General features: G+C 48.7%; 1 protein-coding gene across 4 annotated transcripts in view; it reads left to right on the forward strand.

Annotated features, from left to right (window-relative positions):
• nfrkb (nuclear factor related to kappaB binding protein) overlaps nt 1-22,359 on the forward strand; it is a 106,254-nt gene that overhangs the window by 15,835 nt on the left and 68,060 nt on the right. For all 4 annotated transcript variants that reach the window (XM_041174201.1, XM_041174202.1, XM_041174203.1 and 1 more), the window contains exons 6-8: nt 9,587-9,688; nt 10,292-10,365; nt 14,853-14,937. In XM_041174201.1, coding sequence (XP_041030135.1) covers nt 9,587-9,688; nt 10,292-10,365; nt 14,853-14,937 — 261 coding nt within the window. The remainder of the gene's footprint in view (nt 1-9,586; nt 9,689-10,291; nt 10,366-14,852; nt 14,938-22,359) is intronic.

Below are 22,359 nucleotides of genomic sequence, written 5' to 3' on the forward strand. Positions count from 1 at the left end.
TATCTCATCGATCTCAGGTGTCTGGCTGTTCTTCAGGTTCTTTGGACCTCTGGTCTGGCATATTGCCCCAGGCTTGTGCTCAGTTGTTGAGGTGTGGTGCTGTCATCGAACTTGAATGTGGAACTGGGCTTGAGCTGGTTTGGGGGTCTCCTACCTCTCCTCCTGTCCCTCATCCACAATAGCGTCCTGCTGTCCTTACTCTTGATTAATACAGTGGTGTTGTTTCTTGCACCAATCAGTTCCCATATGATCCTGTATAGCCTCTTGGAGTCATTCCAATTTGCTGCTTCTTGTGCCTCCGTGCCTTTTAACTCTATCCATCTTCATTTGTCTTTCCTGCAGCTCTTCCTCATGGCTTTAAGCAGCCTTCTGTACTTCTCATTGTCTTCTCGTCATTGTTCAATGTTCTTTTCCTGATCCCTCTTTCTCTTCACTCGCTTTCTTTCATCAGTCACCTTGCACATTGGGTCAGTGATCCATCGTTCTTTCTTGTTTCCTCTCTTTCATCCAATGGTGATTTCTGCCCTCTCCTTAATACCTCTTTTGAGAATTTTCCACTGTTCCTCGATGTTGCCTGACCAGTAGTATTTCAAATCTGTTGGAGAGGAACACTGGACGGTGTTCGACAAGCCTTGCCCTTCACTTTTTCAATTGCAAATGGCCGCTGTGCCTTCATGTTATTGCCGCCTTCAGCTTCAGGTGGATCTTGCCTAACACAAGGTGTTGGTCCAATCCTCTGTCAGCACTTCAACACTTCCGTAAATCTTGTAGGGATGACTTCCATTTGTTGCTGATGCATATATAGTCAATCTTGTTCAGGGTGTTAACATCTGGAGACCCCCCCCATGTCTTTTTGTGGATGTCCTTGTGTTTGAAGAATTTTTCCCCACGTTGAGCCTATTGCTGTTTCCAGAAGGCCAGCAGATGCTCGCCATTTCCAATGAGCATACTTGCTGACCCATGGAGCCCAAACTCTTAGCATTGAGGTCATCCAATCAGTAGCTTGATATGATAGCTGGGTACCTCACCCACTTTGCCCTGTGATTGATGGTAGAATTCATCTCTCTCCCCCTCTGTGTTTGTCTCTGGCGTGTAAACTTGCACAACAATGACTTTGACGTGCCCTTGTGTGGAATCTGGCAATGATGTGTTGATTTACTGGTTTCCACCCAACTAACACTTGTGCTGAACATCTGCTGAGTATGAAGCCAATTCCATGGATGTTATTTTCTTGCCTAGAGTACAGGACCATAACAGCCTTACCGCTGCTTCATCCTTGTCCTGGATACCGTATCTCGCTGATGCCTAAGATGTCAAGTCGATAGGTCCTCACCTCTTGCAGAAGCTGAGGATCGTCCCACACCAGAAGTGTGTTCAGACATTCCAGCTGCTGGCTCTGGTGATGTTTTTGGTGTTGAAGATTGGGTTTGTCGGGTTGGACTTTCTTTCAGCTTCCATCCAGTCCCGTCACACATACATCTTCAGATATGCCGTTCTCTCTGTGCCGGGGTTTGCTGGTATGGCCACTTCTTGTTGTTTCTATAACAGTGATGTGTTTTTACAGGGTGAGAGTGCTAGCTCCATGCCTAATTCCACTCCTTATTCAACCAGACTTGGGACTGGCTTCGGCGGAGTTGTTAACATAAAAGAAAACTAAAAAATCTTCGCTGGGCATGTTAAAATAATAAAAAGATAGTAAGAAACACTGTGGATCCTACTGGGAACAAAGAAGATGATATATGATTAGAGGTAAAATAAGGCTAGGATACTTAATAAATGTTTTGTATCAGTGTTTACTAAGGAAGATGATGCTGACAAAATATCAGTGGAAGCGGAGATGGTAAAGGCAATAGATAGGGTGGAAATTGATGGGCAGGATACATTGGAAAGGGTGATTATGCTTGGAGTCGATAAGAATACTGGGCTTGCATCCCAGGTTTCTAAAGGAAGTGGGAGTGGAGATAGTGGAAGGGCTTGCTATGATCTTCAAACCTTCCCTGCATACAGATAAGATGCCAGAGGATTGGAGCGTGCCAAATGTGGCACCCTTATTCAAGAATTGGCGTTAGGACATTCTTAGTAACTACAGGCATCAGTAGTGGATAATATTTTAGAAACAATAATCAGGAAAAAAATCAACAGGAACTTGGAGAGGTTTGAGTTAACTAAGGAGAGTCAGCATGGAATTAAAGAAGAGATATATGGACTCTAAACGTTATTAAATGTTTCTCTTTCCACAGATGCTGCCAGACCTGATTTTTACCAGCTTTTTCTGGTTTGATTTCAGATTTCCAGCATCTGCAATATTTTACTTTCATATTATTATAAAAGGCAGATTGTGCTTGACTAAACTAATTGAATTTTTTGATGAAGTAACAGAAGGTTGATGAAGGGAATGTGGTGGACATTGTTTATATGGATTTTAAGAAAATGTTTGACAAAGCACTACATAAAAAGTTCAAAATTGAAGCTCATGGAATCAGAGTGTCAGTGTCAACTTGGTTTTAAAAAATTGGCTTAAGGAAGAAAACAAGTGAGTTGTGGTCAGTGGTTATTTTTCATACTGGAGGATGATAGACAGTGATGTTTCCCTAGGGTCAGTGCTAGGACCACTGCTTTTTTGATGTATATAAATGATTAGAATGATGGACTACAGAGTAACATTTCAAAATTTACCTATGATACCGAACTTGGGGTGTGGCACACCATGAGGACGATGTCAATTGACTGCAACAGATCATAGGAAAAAAGTAAAGGTCCTTGAGAAGGTGCAGAGACGATTTGCCAGAATAGTTCCAGGGGTGAGGGATTTTAGTTACAAGATTTAGTATCAGATTAAAAGAAAAGACCTCTAAATTGGCCAGAAATAGTAAGAAACATGAGGATTGGGAGGGTTTTAGAATACAGCAAAAGAGGACCCAGAAACTGATAAAGAGAGAATAGAATGTTGAATGTAAACCAGCAAAACAACAAATTCGGGCTGTAAAAGCTTCTATAGTTACATAAAAAGGTAACAAGCTAAGACAAATGTGGGTCCATTACAGGCAGAGTCAGGAGAATTCGTAATGGAGAATAGAGAAATGGCAGAGAAGCTAAATGAATACATTGTGTCTGTCTTCACTGAGGAAGAAATCTTCCAGAATTAGAGATCCAAGGGACGAGGGAGAATAAGGAATTGAAGGAAATTAGTATTAGTAAGAAGGTTGTGTTGAAGAAATTAATGGGACTGAAGATTGCTAAGTCCCCGGGACCTGATATTCTGAATCCCAGAGCATTGAAAGGGATAGCTATGGAGATAGTGGATGCATTGGTGATCATCTTACAAAATCCTATAGATTCTGAAACAGCTCCTGCAGACTGGAAGGTAGCAAATTATATCCCACTATTTAAGAAGGGAGGGAGAAAGAAAACGGGGAATTACAGAGCTGTTGGCCTTACATCAGAAATGGGGAAAGTGCTGGAATCGATTCTAAAGGATGTGATAAATGGATACTTGGATAATAGTGATCTGATTGGTCATGGCCAGCATGAATTTATGAATGGGAGATCATGTTTGATGAACCTGTTGGAGTTTTTTGAGGATGTTACTAACAGAATTGATAAAGGGGAGTCACTGGACGAAGTACACTTGGATTTTCAGAAGGCTTTTGACAAAGTCCACACAGGAAGTTAGTTAACAAAATTAAAGGAGGTATTAAAGTGGCATAGATTAAAGATTGGCTAACAGGCAGAAAACAGAGAGTAGGAATAAATGGGTCATTCTCGCATTAGCAGACTATGCCTAGTGGGGTACTGCAAGGATCAGTACTTGGGCCCCCAACTCTTCACAATATATATCAATGATTTGGATGTGGGGAACAAATGTAATATTTCCAAGTTCGTGGATGACACAAAGCTAGTTGGGAATGTGTGTTGTGAGGAAGATGCAAAGCGGCTTCAAGAGATTTGGGCAGACTTAGTGAGTGAGCAAGAGCATGGCAGATGGAATAAAATGTGGAAAAAAGTAGGAGGAACAGATGCGCGGAGTATTTCTTAAATAGAGATTTAAAAGTGTAGGTGTACGAAGGGACCATCAGTAAAGTGATGGAAAGGGTCCTCAGCACTTGCCAGCAAGCAGCACTTACTTAGAAATAACCTGCTCACTGACACTCAGTTTGGGTTTTGCCAGGATCACTCAGCTCCTGACCTTATTACAGCTTTGGTTCAAACATGTACAAAAGAGCTGAACTCCAGAGGTGAGGTGAGCATGACTGCCCTTGACATCAAGGCAGCAGTTGACCAAGTGTGACATCAAGGAGCCCTAGCAAAACTGGAGTTAATGGGAATCAGGGGGAAAGCATTCCAACCATCTTCAACTGCTTCATCTGTAACCTTCCTTCCCTCATAAGGTCAGAAGTGGGGATGTTCACTGATGATTGTACAATGTTCTGCACCATTCGTGATGACTCCTATACTGAAGCAGTCCATGTCCAAATGCAGCAAGACCTGGCTTGGGCTGACAAGTGGCAAGTAACATCCGTGCCACACAAGTGCCAGGCAATGACCATCTCCAACAAGAAAGAACCTAGCCATTGCCCTTTGACATTCAATGGCATTACCATCGCTGAATCCCCGACTATTAACATCCTGGGGGTTACCATTGACCAGAAACTGAACTGGACTAGCCATATAAATACTGTGGCTACAAGAGCAGGTTTGAGGCTAGGAATCTGGCGATAACTCATCTCCTGACTCCACAAAGCCTGTCCGCCATCTACAAGGCACAAGTCAGGAGTGTGATGGAATACTCTCCACTTGCCTGGATGAGTACAGCTGCCACAACACTCAAGAAGCTTGATACCATCCAGGACAAAGTACCCACCTGATTGGCACCCTAACCACAAACATTCATTCCCTCCACCACCGATGCACAGTAGCAGCAGTGTGTACCATCTACAAGATGCACTGCAGTAATTCACCAAGACTCCTTCGACTGCACCTTCCAAACCCACGACCACTACTATCTAGAAGGACAAGAGCAGCAGACACATGGGAACACCACCACCTGGAAGTTCCCCTGCAAGCTACTCACCATCCTGACCTGGAAATATATTGCCGTTCTTTTGCTGTCGCTGTCGTGGAAGCTCATTTATTGAGTATTTTTAAAGTAGAGATTAACAGTTTAAGGTATATGGGGATAGTGTCGGAAAAAGGCATTGATATGGATGATCGGCCATGACCGTATTGAATAGGAGAGCAGGCTTGATGGGCTGAATGGCCTACTCCTGCTGCTATGTTCCTAAGATTAGGTTGGAGAAACTGGGGTTGCTCTCCTTGGAGCAAAGGAGATTGAGGGGAAATATGATAGAAATGTACAAATTATGATTGTATACAGATCCCTGGAGGATACCACTATTCACATCTGTCAATTTGAATGCACACTCCTGACTTCTTTTCTCCAAACTCCTCACCAATTCTCTACCCATGTCCATTTGTTTCCTCCAATTTCATGTACTAATTTGTCAGAAATCTTTTGAACGAAACCTTCTTGATTTCCTTCTGGAAGTACATATTAATAACACCCATTGACACTCCTTTATCAAACATGTTAATTACTTCCTCCAGAAAACTAGGTTCATTAATCAGGGCATAATCTTTACAAGTTCATGAAGGCTGTTTCTGATCAGCTCATGTTTGTCCAAATACTCAGCCACTCTATCCCTAGTAATAGATTCTTGTAACTTTCCCAAACCAAGCGGTAGATTAATAGGCTTATAACTTTCCAGTTTGTCCCCTTTATCCTTCTGAAATAATGCATTGATACTGGCAATTTTCTAATACAATGAGGTGGTTCGTGAATCAACGCTTTTGGAAGATCACCATGGCCTATCGGGGCTCATGGATGTCCAGTCCAGGTTTCAAAATACATGGGGGCAGTGGGCAAATTCACCTTTGAAATTGCCCCAGAAACGCATGAAAAATTAATGGCAGCAGGACAAAGGAAAGAAAAATCATCCCCGTACATGGACGAGACAGAATCTCTGAAGAGCCACTTCCTCCAATCATCGATTCTGTCTCTCCTATTTTCGCTGCTCCAGGTCCTCCGATCACAGGTCCCTTCTCTCCTGCCTTTGCTGCTCCTCCAGAGACAGAATCCATCATTGGAGAGGCAGCAAGGGTGGCAGAGAGGAAACCTGTGATTAGAGGCAATGGGCTGCAATCTTGGAAGTGACAGGAGAATTGAAAGTGAGAAAACATTTTCCTGAGTTGGAGAGAGAGAAAGAGAAGGAAACAATTCTCTGCGAACATACTTGACCCTCTCTCTTTCTGCACTCTCACACACCCCTCACTCACACACACTCACCCTTCTCTCATTGTCACACACACTCACCCTCTTCAACGTACACACACTCTTACTTCTCCCACAATACGCACTTAGCCCGCACGCACTCACCCCTCGCTCACCCCTCACACACGCACGCACACACCCCTCGCACACGCACGCACTCACCCCTCGCTCACCCCTCGCACGCGCCCACCCCTCGCGCATGCACGCGCCCACCCCTCGCGCATGCACGCGCCCACCCCTCGCGCATGCACGCGCCCACCCCTCGCGCATGCACGCGCCCACCCCTCGCGCATGCACGCGCCCACCCCTCGCGCATGCACGCGCCCACCCCTCGCGCATGCACGCGCCCACCCCTCGCGCATGCACGCGCCCACCCCTCGCACACGCACGCGCTCACCCCTCGCACACGCCCACCCCTCGCACGCGCCCACCCCTCGCACGCGCCCACCCCTCACACGCGCCCACCCCTCACACGCGCAAGCGCCCACCCCCACCCCTCGCATGTGCCCACCCCTCGCGCGCTCGCACCCACCCCTCGCACGCGCCCGCGCCCACCCCGCACACGTGCCCGCACCCACCCCGCGCACACGCCCGCACCCACCCCTCGCCCGCGCACTCACCCACATACTTATAATTAACATTAAAAGAATGGTCATCCCTGTATTTGGATGGGTAATAACAGTAAACATTAGCTCAGTCAGTGCACAGAATCACACAGTACAGAAGAGGCCCTTCGGCCTATCGGGTCTGCACTGAAATGTAAGAAACACCTGACCTACCTACCTAATCCCATTTACCAGCACTTGGCCTATAACCTTGAATGTTATGACGTGCCAAGTGCTCATCCAGGTACTTTTTAAAGGGTGTGAGGCAACCCACCTCCACCACCCTCCCAGGCAGCGCATTCCAGACCATCACCACCCTCTGGGTAAAAAGGTTTTTCCTCACATCCCCCCTAAACCCCCTACCCCTCACCTTGAACTTGTGTCCCCTTGTGACTGACCCTTCAACTAAGGGGAACAGCTGCTCCCTATCCACCCTGTCCATGCCCCTCATAATCTTGTACACCTCGATCAGGTCGCCCCTCAGTCTTCTCTGCTCCAGTGAAAACAACCCAAGTCTATCCAACCTCTCTTCCTATAATGTGGTGACCAGAATATTGCCCCTGACACACACACACATATACACACACACACACACACACCACCCCGCCCCCCCCCCCCCCCCCCCCCCCCCCCCACCACGCCACTTCACACACCCCACACAGTTACAATTAACATTATAAGAATGGTCAGTCCTGTATTTGGATGGGTAATAACAGTTAACAGTCATCTGGACTGGATATTTAGAGTAAATAATTGTTTCAGTAATCCGTGTGGATAGGTGTTCAACACTCAAGTTTTGCTAAGACAAATTGGATCGTGCTGTAACAGATAATCATAGTTGAAAACTACCTACTGCAGAGACATTGTGCATAAACTACTTACTCACCCTCACTCAACCACCCACCCTCACTCTCACCCATTCACTCACTCACTCTCTCACCCACCCACCCTCACTCTCACATCCACTCATCCAGCCACCCTCACTCACTACCTCACACTCACTCGTTCACCCTTCCTCATTAAATATGCTGGGGATGGTGATGTGACGAGAGCAGAAGAGAGACCTAGAGCGAGGCCTGAGGCCTAATGGTGCCCGAGTGAAGGCGTCTGCTGAGGGGAAAGCAGGGAGAACCAGGGGAAAGTTGCTTGAGCCAGGTCAAAGCACCAGGAGCCGGGGGAAAGTGTGGTGAGCAGAGGCCTCCTGTGCTCCAGAGTGTGTCTATCTCCTCATAGTCCCAGATGCTGGTGTTCACTCCTCCTCCAATCACAGCCTATTTCTCTCCCGCATTTGCTGCTGATAGGCTCACTATCAGGCTATGATTGGAGGAGCAGTCCCCGTGGAAGTCATCAACCTCACTCCCCCGTCTTACCGGCATTTTCAACAATCGCTTTAGGGACCACATAGAGGGGCTTCGGTGGGCCATAGAGGCACATAGAGGCACATAGAGGGGCTTTGGTGGGCCATAGGTTGGACAAGCCTGCTCCAATTTTGATAGAAAGAGAGAGGGGTTTGGGGGAGAAGGAGAGAGAGGGAGCATGTGGGCCACAGGCAACATTGCTCATTTTCAGACTTACAGCTTATTTTATTTATTTACGGGTATAATTTCTCAACTCTCTTTTTTAAAAACTCTATTTGTCCAATAAATTATTTTGGAATAAAGTTTAAAGGGGAGAAATCTGCAGTAGAGGGAGATAAAAATATTTTGATACCAGCCACTGGAGGAGGTGTGCGTGCGTGTGTACACACACTGTTTCAGTATTGTTGGACTCTTGGCCCCATGTCATGCACCGAATCTCTAATTTGTTTAATACACTTTCATGGAGATGTGGAGCAGGTTTACAAATTTCTCCCTTGACAACAATTTGACTTCTAACTTCAATCTTTAGATCTATGGACCCCTGACTAACAAAGAATAGCCCCTGAGGAAATCTCAAAAAGAGCCCTCAAAACAAAATATTCTGACATTTGGCCCAACTGTAGCTTTCTTATTGAAGCCAATCCATCTAATTAACTTTCCACTGAAAAGAGGCACAGCCAAAATGCAAACAGCCCCTCACATGGCCAGATTACACAGGCTCCCACACATGGCCAGGCTGTGCGCCCGCTCGCTGGCGCGGCCAGGCTGTGCGCCCGCTCGCTGGCGCGGCCAGGCTGTGCGCCCGCTCGCTGGCGCGGCCAGGCTGTGCGCCCGCTCGCTGGCGCGGCCAGGCTGTGCGCCCGCTCGCTGGCGCGGCCAGGCTGTGCGCCCGCTCGCTGGCGCGGCCAGGCTGTGCGCCCGCTCGCTGGCGCGGCCAGGCTGTGCGCCCGCTCGCTGGCGCGGCCAGGCTGTGCGCCCGCTCGCTGGCGCGGCCAGGCTGTGCGCCCGCTCGCTGGCGCGGCCAGGCTGTGCGCCCGCTCGCTGGCGCGGCCAGGCTGTGCGCCCGCTCGCTGGCGCGGCCAGGCTGTGCGCCCGCTCGCTGGCGCGGCCAGGCTGTGCGCCCGCTCGCTGGCGCGGCCAGGCTGTGCGCCCGCTCGCTGGCGCGGCCAGGCTGTGCGCCCGCTCGCTCTCACTGGAAGCTGTGGTAGAATGAATTGCGTCACAGTAATTTTGTAATCTAATAGAATGTCCTGTCCTCTTTCAATTGCTGATGGTCATATTTCTCTGTATTTTAGAGCTGTGCTCCTGGCTCCCAAACTCTCCAACACATCCCACAAGTCCCAGTGTGGCGCTGAGAGCTGTACCCACCCTCTGCACACAGGACATGAAGACAGTCAGTAAGTGTATTCGTGCTTCATTCCACCCTTCTGTGAGTTCTCTGATCAGTCACTGAAAACTGTTTCTGAAAATTCATGCTGGAACTCATCTTGCTCATTGTGATATTTTCTTGAAATGAGGATGCGTAAGGATCAAGGCTTGCCATGTGGTGAGACTCATACTGCACCAAAGAGCCAGATACAGTTTGAATTTACCTTCATGATAATATTTGTGGGTTATAAATTTACTCTTTGGGCTTGTGGCATGACTCAACAAGTTTCAGTAGAGGGTAACTGAGTTATTCCACACCTCTGCTGATCAGTGAGCTGTGATATCACACTCCACCAGGCTGCATTTACCCTCCCCTGCCCGCCAACGCTGTCTCACTCTCCCCCTCTTCTTGACACTATGTCTCTCCTCCAACTCACGCTGTGTCTCACTCTCCTCCTGGCCTGCGCTCAGCGTCTCCCCCTCCCCCCACTCACTGTATCTCCCCATCTCCATACACGCTGTGTCTATCTCTGCCACCCCTCCACCCCCTGCCAACCCCCTCAAATTGGTGAGGGTGGGATTGATGGGAGTTGCCAGGTACACAGACGTTCCCTTTTGTTAATGTTTTCCAGATAAACCTGAACTGGGAGATGAAGAGTTGAAGATAATGTTAAGGAAACATGTTGAAAAGCGAAGACAACAGCCGGTAAGCTGAGCTGTGGAGAGGTGTTAGGAACCTGATGTTCTTCCTGTCTTTATTTCTTAATGTAGTTTAGCACAGTGCAGTGTGCTCGCGCACAAACATGCTGCATTGGGGCCAGGGTTAACCCGCCACTTGTGACTGTGATCAGTACGGCTCAGAAGGCATCAGCTCTGATCTTTGGTTATTGCTGAGCAAGGTGACCAAAGGCAGGGTAGGCTGAATATTTTGTGGATGAGGAGTAAGGTATTTCAGCCAGGATTCCTGCAAATGATCAGTATCTGAAAGCCCAAAGAGGCCCTCTGGCCTGAAAAACATAAAAGCTGAGTTTCACATGATGACGTGCCCATCCCAAAACAAGGAAAGACTTTATATAGCACCTTCCATGACCAGAGGACATCCTAAAGTGATTTACAACAATTGAATTACTTCTGATGTGTAGTCACTGTTGTAATATAGGAAACACGGCTGCCAATTTGCACACAGCAAGCTCCCACAAACAGCAATGTGATAATGATAAGGTAATCGGTTTTGTGAGGTTAATTAAGGGATAAATATTAGCAAGGACACCCAGGAGAACTCCCCTGTTCGTCTTCAGAATAGTGTCACGGGATCTCCTCCATCCACCTGAGCAGGCAGATGGGGCCTTGGTCTAATGTCTCATCTGAAAGACAGCACCTCCAGCAGCTCAGTACTTCCTCAGTACTGCACTGTAGTACCAGCCTAGTTTTTTGTGCTAAAGCCCTGAAGTGGGATTTGAACCTGGGGAAGCTCAGATTTCAGAGGCAAGAGTGCTATGGCTGACGTATGAAATAAAGTATGGCCACATACATCACCGGTGAACTGATGACCAAAGCTGAAGAATCCCATTGAGTGCTCATCATTCCCCGTTGCAACCAGAGTGGACAAGAAAACTAACATGAACGTTTACAAGCTGCTGACAAAAACATGATTAGCCATCGCCCTACCAACTGCCAATCATCCAGCCATCTACATCGGTGATTTCAGCAGCCACCACTACGCATGGAGCTACCAGAAAGTAGACAGCACCAGCCTTGACTACACAGTGGCACCAATGTATATGTAGGCTCAGTAATTAGTGTGAGCTCTCAGTGTGTCACATTGAAAACTCACAGAGGGGGAGTTGTGCCTGTCCCAGCTTTTTACCAAAACTATCTAATTAGTCTCACCTCCTTGCTCGTTTTCCATAGCATTTTAATTTTTGTCTTTTCAAATTCTTTTGAAAAATCATATTGAATCTGCTTCCATCACCATTTCAGACCAGGATACAATTCATTTATTTAACAGCCTTCCCAACTTGCCAACTTCAAACATTCGTGAACACTCAGCCCCAGCTTAGAACTTGCAGTGTAAAAAAAAAAGCTTTTTCATGTCGCCTCTCGTTCTTTTGCCAGTTATCATAAATTTGTGCCCTACTGCTGCTGGAAACAATTTCTCCTTATTTAAAATCATGAATGGTTTTAATTAAATATGCTTATCAAATCTCCTCTTAATCTTTGCTGCTTTAAGGAGAAAACCCCAGCTTCTCCAATCTTTCCACATAACTAAGTCCCTCATCCCTGCTGCCATTTCAGTAAATCTCTTGTCTGTCCTCTCTAAAGCCTTGATATCTTTCCTCAAATGTGGTGCCCAGAATTGCATTGTGGCCTAACCAATGTTTTTTAAGAATTCAGCATAGCTTTCTGACTTTCCTACTCGATTCCTCGGGGATTGTCAGCTGTGGCTCAGTTTGGCAGCACACTTGTCTCTGAATTATTAGGTCCTGGGTTCAAGTCCCACCATAGAGCCTGAACACAAAGATCATAAATGAGAGCTGTGGGATAGCGGTTTCCTCTACCCACACCTCTTTTTCAAGTGTGACTTGGCAGATGATCCAGGATACTGGCCCTCAGAATCATCACCCATATACCCTTATCAGATCATCTGCAGGCTTTGAAATTATGTCCCATGCACCCAAGTCCAGGTCATTTAGTAAAAAGCATCAAAACGAGCAGTGATATGAATAATGATCCCTATGATATGAATACTTCCCTTCAGCCTGAAAAGGAGCCATTCATTATTGATCTCTACTTTCAGTCCTTCAGCCAATTTTATATCCATGTTGCCTCTGCCCTTTTTAGTTCCGCGGGATTTAATTTTGACAACTGGTCTATTACGGGGTACCATGGATGAAGGGACAGGAAGTATGGTTGCTAAATTTGTTGATGATACAAGGAGAGGTAGGAAAGTAAGTTGAGGACATAAGGAGGCTACAAGGGGACATAGGTTAAGTGAGTGGGCAAAGATCTGACAAATGGCGTATAATGTGGGAAAAGGTGAAATTGTCCATCTTGGCAGAAAAAATAAAAAATAAGCATATTATCTAAATGATGGGAGATTGCAGAGCTCTGAGATACAGAGGGATCTGGGTGTCCTAGTGCATGAATCTCAAAAGGCTAGTATGCAGGTGCAACAAGTAATTAGGAAAGCTAATAGTAGGTTATCGTTTATTGCAAGGGAGTTGATTATAAAAGTTGGGAGGTTATGCTTCAGTTGTACAGGGCACTGGTGAGACCACACCTGCAGTACTGTGTACATTATTGGTCTCTTTTTTTGAAGAAGGATGAAAATGCATTAGAAACAGTTCAGAGAAGGTTTACTAAACTAATACCAGGAATGGGCGGGTTGTTTTATGAGGAAAAGTTGGACAGACTAGGCTTGTATCCACTAGAGTTTAGAAGAGTAAAAGGCGACTTGATTGAAACATACAAGATCCTGAGGGGTCTTGACAGGGTGGATGTGGAGAGCATGTTTCCTCCTGTGGAAGAATCTGGAACTAAGGGTCACTGTTTAAAAATAAGGGGTCGCCCATTTAAAATAAAGATGAGAAGAAATTTTTTCTCTGAGGGTAGAGAGCCTTTGGAGCTCCCTTCCTCAAAAGGCCACGAGGCAGAGTCTTTAAATGTTTTCAAGGCAGAGATAGATAGATTCTTGATAAACAAAGGAATGAAAGGTTACCAGGGGTTACAGTCAGATCAGCAATGATCGCATTGAATTGCTGAGCAGGCTGGAAGGGCCAAGTGGCCTACTCCTGCTCCGAGCTCATATGTTCACATGTAATTCAAAGCAAAGTGTTACGATCCCCGTAGAAACCAATACCCTGAAAAGGAGGGAATCCCAAACAGAAGGAACCAATGGATAAGATTTCACTTTTTAAAACTTTTACTGGAGCAGTTTAACACAAAATCAACATAAAATTAAGCATACATAGCTGACAAATGGTGTTTCAGTACAGTTGATAAATTTCATGTTAAATAGCTGATACAACATGGATAATTGTCTTGCAATTCTCAGCATCAGTGCTGGCACACACATGCCATCACATGTTATCTCAAAGTTTTTTAACTCTGCTGACTGTCCATGAGGACTCTCACTTTCCCCACTCACTCAATTTGACCATGACAATCCTGATGGCTGCCCAGAGTTCCTTCTCAACCGAGCAATCAACAACACCTTGGGTTCACAGTCTGGTCACCTCTGGTACAAACATCCAGTTCTTTAGCATGCTTGAGCTATTTACATAGCTTTAGGTTTCGGTCCCATTTTGCTAGTTTGCACATTACTTCATCAAGAACTCTTGTCTGTCCCCTCCCCTGCTTAGCAGAAAAGTTGACTTTTTTTTGTACAGAGCTGTGTTTGCTTCTCTTAAACATTAGGAATTCAGTAGCATGGCTGGCTGAAAGATGATACCGTCAATTAGCTTCCATTTGCCTTTTTCTCATTACCTAGCTTTCATCTCCATAGCAACCTCAAGTCACTGGTCACTTCTCAGAAAAGATCCTACAGCCAGGAAATCCAATTACAACCCCCCTTTCCAGAATTTTCTTAATTTCACTTTGCTAGGGGATGTCTCAAAAATACAAATTTCTTACAAATTGCAGACATCACAAATTAAATGTCAGAAATGTAATTCCCAGTTGATTACAGTTGTGTCTCTCACTGTAAGATTCAAAAGCATCACACTGATTTCTCTGAAACGTATTTGTATCCATATAATCCTCTAGGCTGTTAGAGCATTGCTTGTGAGACTCCCTGAAGGAACAAGTGGTTAGGTCTGTCTCTGCTGTTTTGCATTGTTTTAGTGAAGAGAATATGAACAAGTATCACATCAAACAGCTCCTTGGTTATGTAGCCAACATAACAGGAGGCAATGACATTAGAAAACTTTCCCTTCCAATCTCTTGTATCGCATCATCTCCTCAAATATAATTAAGGATATCAGAGGGATGAAGAAAGTCACGCAACTCGTTTATGTAGATCAGACAATTTCTCATTTTATGGTCTTGTGTTAGTGACGAGGCCATTCAAAACCTGTGTAGCTTTCCTTTAATAGGTGTAGAGAGTCACCATACCCTCTACCACCCTTCCAGCCCTTATCCTACCCTCTCCTGCAGCCACTGCATTATCTTTATCTCCCATTTACTGATCCACAGGACCATCCAGATCTAGCTACTGGTGACCTTACTCTCAATGACATTATCACCCGGATGAATGCTGGCCGTAGGGGCTCTCTAGCAGGTGAGTGAAACCCAGTCTCTGTTTTATTCATTCGTGAACTGTAGGAGAATGTGACAAGTCCAGTGTTTAATCCCCATCCCTAATCACTCTCAGAAAGTTGTTAGTATTCTGCCTTTTATTTAATACAACTGAATTTCTTGCTTGACCTTTCAGTGAAGAGTCACCATAAAGATCAAACTGGCTAAGGACACAGGTTTCCTTTCCCTAAGGACATCTGTGAACCAGTTGGATTTTTATCCAGCAATTTCATGGTCACTTTTGCCGCTCCCACATTTCTGTTTCCAGATGTTTATATCGAAATTAAATTCATGAAATTGCCAAGATGGAATTTGAACTTGCTTTCTCAGGATTATTGCATCCCTACCCGATATCTGCCTGGGATGCCTCCAGTTGCCAGCATCTGTGCTGGGACAGTGGCACTAATGGCACTGTCAGGGGAGGGGAGGAGCGGGCTCGGTGCCAGTGCCTGGAATGGTGGGGGTGGCAGGGTTGTTTGTATCTGGGCAGGTGTTGGGTGGGGGTGTCAGGGCTATGGTTGGGGTAGAGGTTGAGGTGGCGGGGTTGCCGGTGTCTGGGTGGGAGTTGAGGTGGCGGGTTTGCCGGTGTCTGGGTGGGAGTTGAGGTGGCGGGGTTGCCGGTGTCTGGGTGGGAGTTGAGGTGGCGGGGTTGCCAGTGTCTGGGTGGGAGTTGAGGTGGCGGGGTTACCGGTGTCTGGGTGGGAGTTGAGGTGGCGGGGTTGCCGGTGTCTGGGTGGGAGTTGAGGTGGCGGGGTTGCCGGTGTCTGGGTGGGAGTTGAGGTGGCGGGGTTGCCGGTGTCTGGGTGGGAGTTGAGGTGGCGGGGTTGCCGGTGTCTGGGTGGGAGTTGAGGTGGCGGGGTTGCCGGTGTCTGGGTGGGAGCTGAGGTGGCGGGGTTGCCGGTGTCTGGGTGGAGGCTGAGGTGGCGGGGTTGCCGGTGTCTGGGTGGGAGTTGAGGTGGCGGGGTTGCCGGTGTCTGGGTGGAGGTTGAGGTGGCGGGGTTGCCGGCGTTGCTGGATGGGGGTTGGGATGGGGGCAGGGATGGGGGCAGGGGTATGGGTGTCAGGGCAGGGGTGGGTGCCAGGGTAGGGTATCAGAGTGGGTGTCTAGGCTTGGGTGTCCAAGCAAGGGTTGGCGTGGGGGTGTCGGGGTTGGGGGCAGGGGTGTGGAGGCTGGGGTTGGGGTGTGGAGGCCGGGGTTGGGTTGGGGTGTGGAGGCCGGGGTTGGGTTGGGGTGTGGAGGCCGGGGTTGGGTTGGGGTGTGGAGGCCGGGGTTGGGTTGGGGTGTGGAGGCCGGGGTTGGGTTGGGGTGTGGAGGCCGGGGTTGGGTTGGGGTGTGGAGGCCGGGGTTGGGTTGGGGTGTGGAGGCCGGGGTTGGGTTGGGGTGTGGAGGCCGGGGTTGGGTTGGGGTGTGGAGGCCGGGGTTGGGTTGGGGTGTGGAGGCCGGGGTTGGGTTGGGGTGTGGAGGCCGGGGTTGGGTTGGGGTGTGGAGGCCGGGGTTGGGTTGGGGTGTGGAGGCCGGGGTTGGGTTGGGGTGTGGAGGCCGGGGTTGGGTTGGGGTGTGGAGGCCGGGGTTGGGTTGGGGTGTGGAGGCCGGGGTTGGGTTGGGGTGTGGAGGCCGGGGTTGGGTTGGGGTTGTGGAGGCCGGGGTTGGGTTGGGGTTGTGGAGGCCGGGGTTGGGTTGGGGTTGTGGAGGCCGGGGTTGGGTTGGGGTTGTGGAGGCCGGGGTTGGGTTGGGGTTGTGGAGGCCGGGGTTGGGTTGGGGTTGTGGAGGCCGGGGTTGTGGAGGCCGGGGTTGTGGAGGCCGGGGTTGTGGAGGCCGGGGTTGTGGAGGCCGGGGTTGTGGAGGCCGGGGTTGTGGAGGCCGGGGTTGTGGAGGCCGGGGTTGTGGAGGCCGGGGTTGTGGAGGCCGGGGTTGTGGAGGCCGGGGTTGTGGAGGCCGGGGTTGTGGAGGCCGGGGTTGTGGAGGCCGGGGTTGTGGAGGCCGGGGTTGTGGAGGCCGGGGTTGTGGAGGCCGGGGTTGTGGAGGCCGGGGTTGTGGAGGCCGGGGTTGTGGAGGCCGGGGTTGTGGAGGCCGGGGTTGTGGAGGCCGGGGTTGTGGAGGCCGGGGTTGTGGAGGCCGGGGTTGTGGAGGCCGGGGTTGTGGAGGCCGGGGTTGTGGAGGCCGGGGTTGTGGAGGCCGGGGTTGTGGAGGCCGGGGTTGTGGAGGCCGGGGTTGTGGAGGCCGGGGTTGTGGAGGCCGGGGTTGTGGAGGCCGGGGTTGTGGAGGCCGGGGTTGTGGAGGCCGGGGTTGTGGAGGCCGGGGTTGTGGAGGCCGGGGTTGTGGAGGCCGGGGTTGTGGAGGCCGGGGTTGTGGAGGCCGGGGTTGTGGAGGCCGGGGTTGTGGAGGCCGGGGTTGTGGAGGCCGGGGTTGTGGAGGCCGGGGTTGTGGAGGCCGGGGTTGTGGAGGCCGGGGTTGTGGAGGCCGGGGTTGTGGAGGCCGGGGTTGTGGAGGCCGGGGTTGTGGAGGCCGGGGTTGTGGAGGCCGGGGTTGTGGAGGCCGGGGTTGTGGAGGCCGGGGTTGTGGAGGCCGGGGTTGTGGAGGCCGGGGTGTGGAGGTTGGGGTTGGGGTTGGGGCGGGGGTGTGGAGGTTGAGGTTGGGGTTGGGGCGGGGGTGTGGAGGTTGGGGTTGGGGTTGAGGCGGGGGTGTGGAGGTTGGGGTTGGGGCCGGGGGTGTGGAGGTTGGGGTTGGGGTTGGGGCGGGGGTGTGGAGGCTGGGGATGTCTGGGTCAGGGGGAGGATCTCTGGGCTAGGTCCTGGTGCCTGGGCAGGCTTGATATTCAGTGACCAGGAAAATGCTTTTGAACGGTATGGGACACATCCATATTTTATGTGTCAACATGCAGCTGCTTGGCAGCATTCTGTGCTCATGTTTTGATGTGTGTTCGCCGTTGAAATACGTTCACATTCCCAACGGAACACCTCAAATCTTGGCCAGAAGACAAAAACGTCAGTGCAGGAGAGTGGCAGGAGCAGTGATGGATGGCTGGTCAGTGGTTTGAAGGCTGATTAAGTGGCTGCAGGGAGTAGAAGGGACAATTATTTTTATTCTTTCGCAGGATGTGGGCGTCGCTGGCTAAGTCAGCATTTATTGCCCATCTCTAATTGCCCTTGAGAAGGTGGTGGTGAGTTGCCTTCTTGAACTGCTGCAGTCCATGAGCTGTCGGTACACCCAGTGCTATTAGGGAGGGAGTTCCAGGATTTTGACCCAGTGACAGTGAAAGAATGCAATACATTTCCAAGTCAGGATGGTGAGTGACTTGGAGGAGAACTTGCAGGTGGGGGTGTTCCCATCTGTCTGCTGCCCTTGTCCTACTAGGTGTCGCAGGTTTGGAAGGTGCTGTTGAACAGAAAAACAAAACTGCCTGGACACTAGACCTCTGGCAACCTCGCCACTCCAACCCAGACACCGTCCATCCCGCCACCTCAACCCCCACCCAGACACCATCAAACCCACCACCTCAACTCCACCAGACACCAGCAAACCCGCCACCTCAACCCCACCAGACACCAGCAAACCCGCCACCTCAACCCCACCAGACACCAGCAAACCTGCCACCTCAACCCCACCAGACACCAGCAAACCCGCCACCTCAACCCCACCAGACACCAGCAAACCCGCCACCTCAACCCCACCAGACACCAGCAAACCCGCCACCTCAACCCCACCAGACACCAGCAAACCCGCCACCTCAACCCCACCAGACACCAGCAAACCCGCCACCTCAACCCCACCAGACACCAGCAAACCCGCCACCTCAACCCCACCAGACACCAGCAAACCCGCCACCTCAACCCCACCAGACACCAGCAAACCCGCCACCTCAACCCCACCAGACACCAGCAAACCCACCACCTCAACCCCACCTGACACCAGCAAACCCGCCACCTCAACTCCACCAGACACCAGCAAACCCGCCACCTCAACTCCACCAGACACCAGCAAACCCGCCACTTCAACCCCACCTGACACCAGTAAACCCGCCACCTCAACTCCACCAGACACCAGCAAACCCACCACCTCAACCCCACCTGACACCAGCAAACCCGCCACCTCAACTCCACCAGACACCAGCAAACCCACCACCTCAACCCCACCAGACACCAGCAATCCTGCCACCTCAACCCCACCAGACACCAGCAAACCCACCACCTCCACTGATCCCACCCCTCCGGGATGTAGATCCAACATTCACTTCCAGAAGAAGACACAAACATCCCACAAATAACACAAAAGCGGGGGATAAAAGGGAGGGAGGACCTTAAAACAATCACTACAGAAGAAGTACTCAGAAAACTAATGGGACAAAAGGCTGACAAGTCCCCTGGACCTGATGGCCTGCACCCTAGGGTCTTAAAGGAAGTGACTGCAGAGAGGTATTGGTTGGGCAAAAATTTGGCCGATAAAGTATAACGTGGGAAAATGTGACTGTCTACTTCACAGAATCTTTACAATGTAGCAAGAGGCCATTCAGCCCATCGAACCTGCACTGGCTCTCTGAAAGAGCATTCTACCTAGTCCACCAGGTCAAAATCTTGGAACTTACTCCCTAACAGCACTGTGGGTGTACCTTCCCTACATCTACGCCTACAACTACAGCGGTTCAAGCAGGCACTCACCACCACCACCTCAAGGGCAATTAGGGAAGGGCAATAAATGCTGGCCTGGCCAGCGACACCCACATCCCATGAAGGAATTTAATTACGGGAATTGCCTTATTCCCGTAACCTTGCACATTCCTTCTCTTCAGATAGCAGTCCAATTCCCTTTGAAAAAGCTCAATCGAACCTGCCCCCAACACCCTCTCAGGAAGTTCATTCCAGACTCCAACCACCCTCTGGGTGAAAAATTTTTTCCTCACATCATTTTTACTCCTTTTGCTAATTATTTTGAATTTGTGCCCCCTAGTTCTTGATGTTCTCTTGAGTGGGAACAGTTTCTCACTATTTACCCTGTCCCTACCCTCAGGGCCTTGAATACCTCTATCAAGGCTCCTCTCAGCCTTCTTTTCTCCAAGGGTACAGTCCCAACCTCTCCAATCTATCCCCATGGCTACAGTTCTTTATCCCTGGAATCATTCTTGTGAATCTTCTCTGTACTCTCCCCAATGCCTTCACATCTTTCCTCAAGTATGGTGCCCAGAGCTGGATGCAGTACTTCAGATGAGGCCTAATTAGTGCCTTATATAAGTTCAACATGATCTCCTTACTCTTGTACCCAATGCTCCTATTAATAAAGCCTAAGATACTACATGCTTTATTAACTGCTCTCTCAACATGCCCTGCCACCTTCAGTGACTAATGTACATAAACACTGAGGTCTCTCTGTTCCTGCAACTCTTTTAGAGTTTCTCCCTTTGTTTTACACTGCCTCATTTCGATGGGAAGAATATGGAAAATCAGCTCATAATTCTCTGCATTGACCTTCGTCTGCCACTTGTCTGCCCATTCCATCAACATGTCTATGTCCTTTTGAAGTTCAAGACGAACCTCATCACAGTTGACAACATTTCCAATCTTTGTATCATCTGCAAGTTTTCAATCATGCTCTGCACACCACAGTCTAGGTCGTTAATATATATCAGGAAGAGCAAGGGTCCCAACACTGACCCCTGGCGATCTCCAGTACAAACATTCCTCCAATCTGAAAGACAACCATTTATCAGTACTCTCTTTTTCCTGTCACTCAGCCAATTTATTATCCAAGCGCCTACTTTCCTTTTTATTCTGTGAACTAGAATTTTTCCCACAAGTTTGTTGTGTGGCGCTGTATATTTGATAATCCATATATACCACATCAACAGCGTTGCCCTTATCAATCCCCTCAAAAAAAAACTCCAGCAATTTTGTTAAACATGACTTTGCCTTAATGAATCCATACTGCTTTCCTTAATTATCCTGTATTTGTCTAAGTGACTATTGGTTTTGTCCCGAGTGAAAGTTTCCAGAAGTTTCCCTACCACTGAAGTCAGACTGACTGGTCTGTAGTTGCCAGCTTTGTCCTTGCACCTGTTTTTGAACAAAGATTTAACATTCGCAGCTCTCCAATCCTTTGGCAGCTCCCCTGTATCTAAGGAAGACTGGAAAATTATCAATTGTGCCTCCGCAATTTTCACTCTCAATTCCCTCAGTACCCTTGGATGCATCTCATCCAGTCCTGGTCCCTTATCCATTTTAAGTAAAGATAGCTTTTCTAACACCACCACCATCTCAATTGTAAATTCCTCTTCTGTGTCATTTACCTTCTCTGTGACTCTGGTCTGGGTAGCATCATCCTCCTTTGTCAAGACAGATGCAAAGTACTCATTTAATACCTCCGCTATTTCTCCAGTCTCCACATGCAAATCCCCTTTTTTATTCTTAGTCAGCACTACTGTTTTACCATCCTTTTATTATTTATATGCGTAAAGAAGACCATGAGATTCCCTTTTATGTTGGCTGCCAGCCTCTTTTCATGCTCTCTCTTTTCTTATTAGTCTTTTAACTTCCCCCTCTGGTTCTTCTATATTCAGCCTGATTCTCCATTGTATTTTCTACCTGACATTTCTCATATGCAAACTTCATTTTCATCTTAATCTCCATCTCTCTCTCATCATCCAGGGCACTCTGGATTTATTTGTCCTGATTTTCCCCTTCAAGGGAATATACCTTGACATTGCCTTCTGTACTTTTCATTGAAGGTGGTCCATTGTTCAGCCACTGTCTTTTCTGCCAACATTTGATTCCAACTCACTTGACTCAGATGCATTTTCATCCCATCGAAGTTGGCTTTCCCAGAGTTATTTGTCCCTGCTCTGGATTGTTCCAACTTAAACCTCATGATGCAATGGTCACTGTCCCCGAAAAGCTCTCCCACTGATATTTGATTCACTTGGGCCGACTTATTCCTCAGAACCAGGCCCAACAGTACCTGCCCTCTTGTTGGACCAGAAACATATTGATGCAGAAAATTATCTTGAACACATTTCAGAAACTCACACTTTGTACTATTCCTATCCCATTAATAGGATAATGAAGCCCCCCATTATAATTACTCTATAATTCTTGCACTTCTCTGTAATTTCTTTGCAAATTTGTTTATCTACATCCCTTCCACTAGATACTACACCGATCAATGTTATAGCATCTTTCTCATTCCATACCTTTAGCCAGAGAGATTCCGCCCTTACTCCTCTGGAACATCCTCTCTATCCAGTACTGTAATGTCATCTTTCATCAATACTGCCACTCCTTCCCACCCTCCCACTTCCTTTCCTGTCTCTCCTAAACACCTTGTACCCAAGAATATTTAATGCACAGTCATGTTCATCTTTGAGCCAGGTCTTTGTCATAGCAATAATATCATAATTCCATTTGTCAACCTGTGCCT

This window comes from Carcharodon carcharias, chromosome 25, assembly GCF_017639515.1.
Source record: "Carcharodon carcharias isolate sCarCar2 chromosome 25, sCarCar2.pri, whole genome shotgun sequence".
In the NCBI taxonomy this organism is placed as follows: Eukaryota; Metazoa; Chordata; class Chondrichthyes; order Lamniformes; family Lamnidae; genus Carcharodon; species Carcharodon carcharias.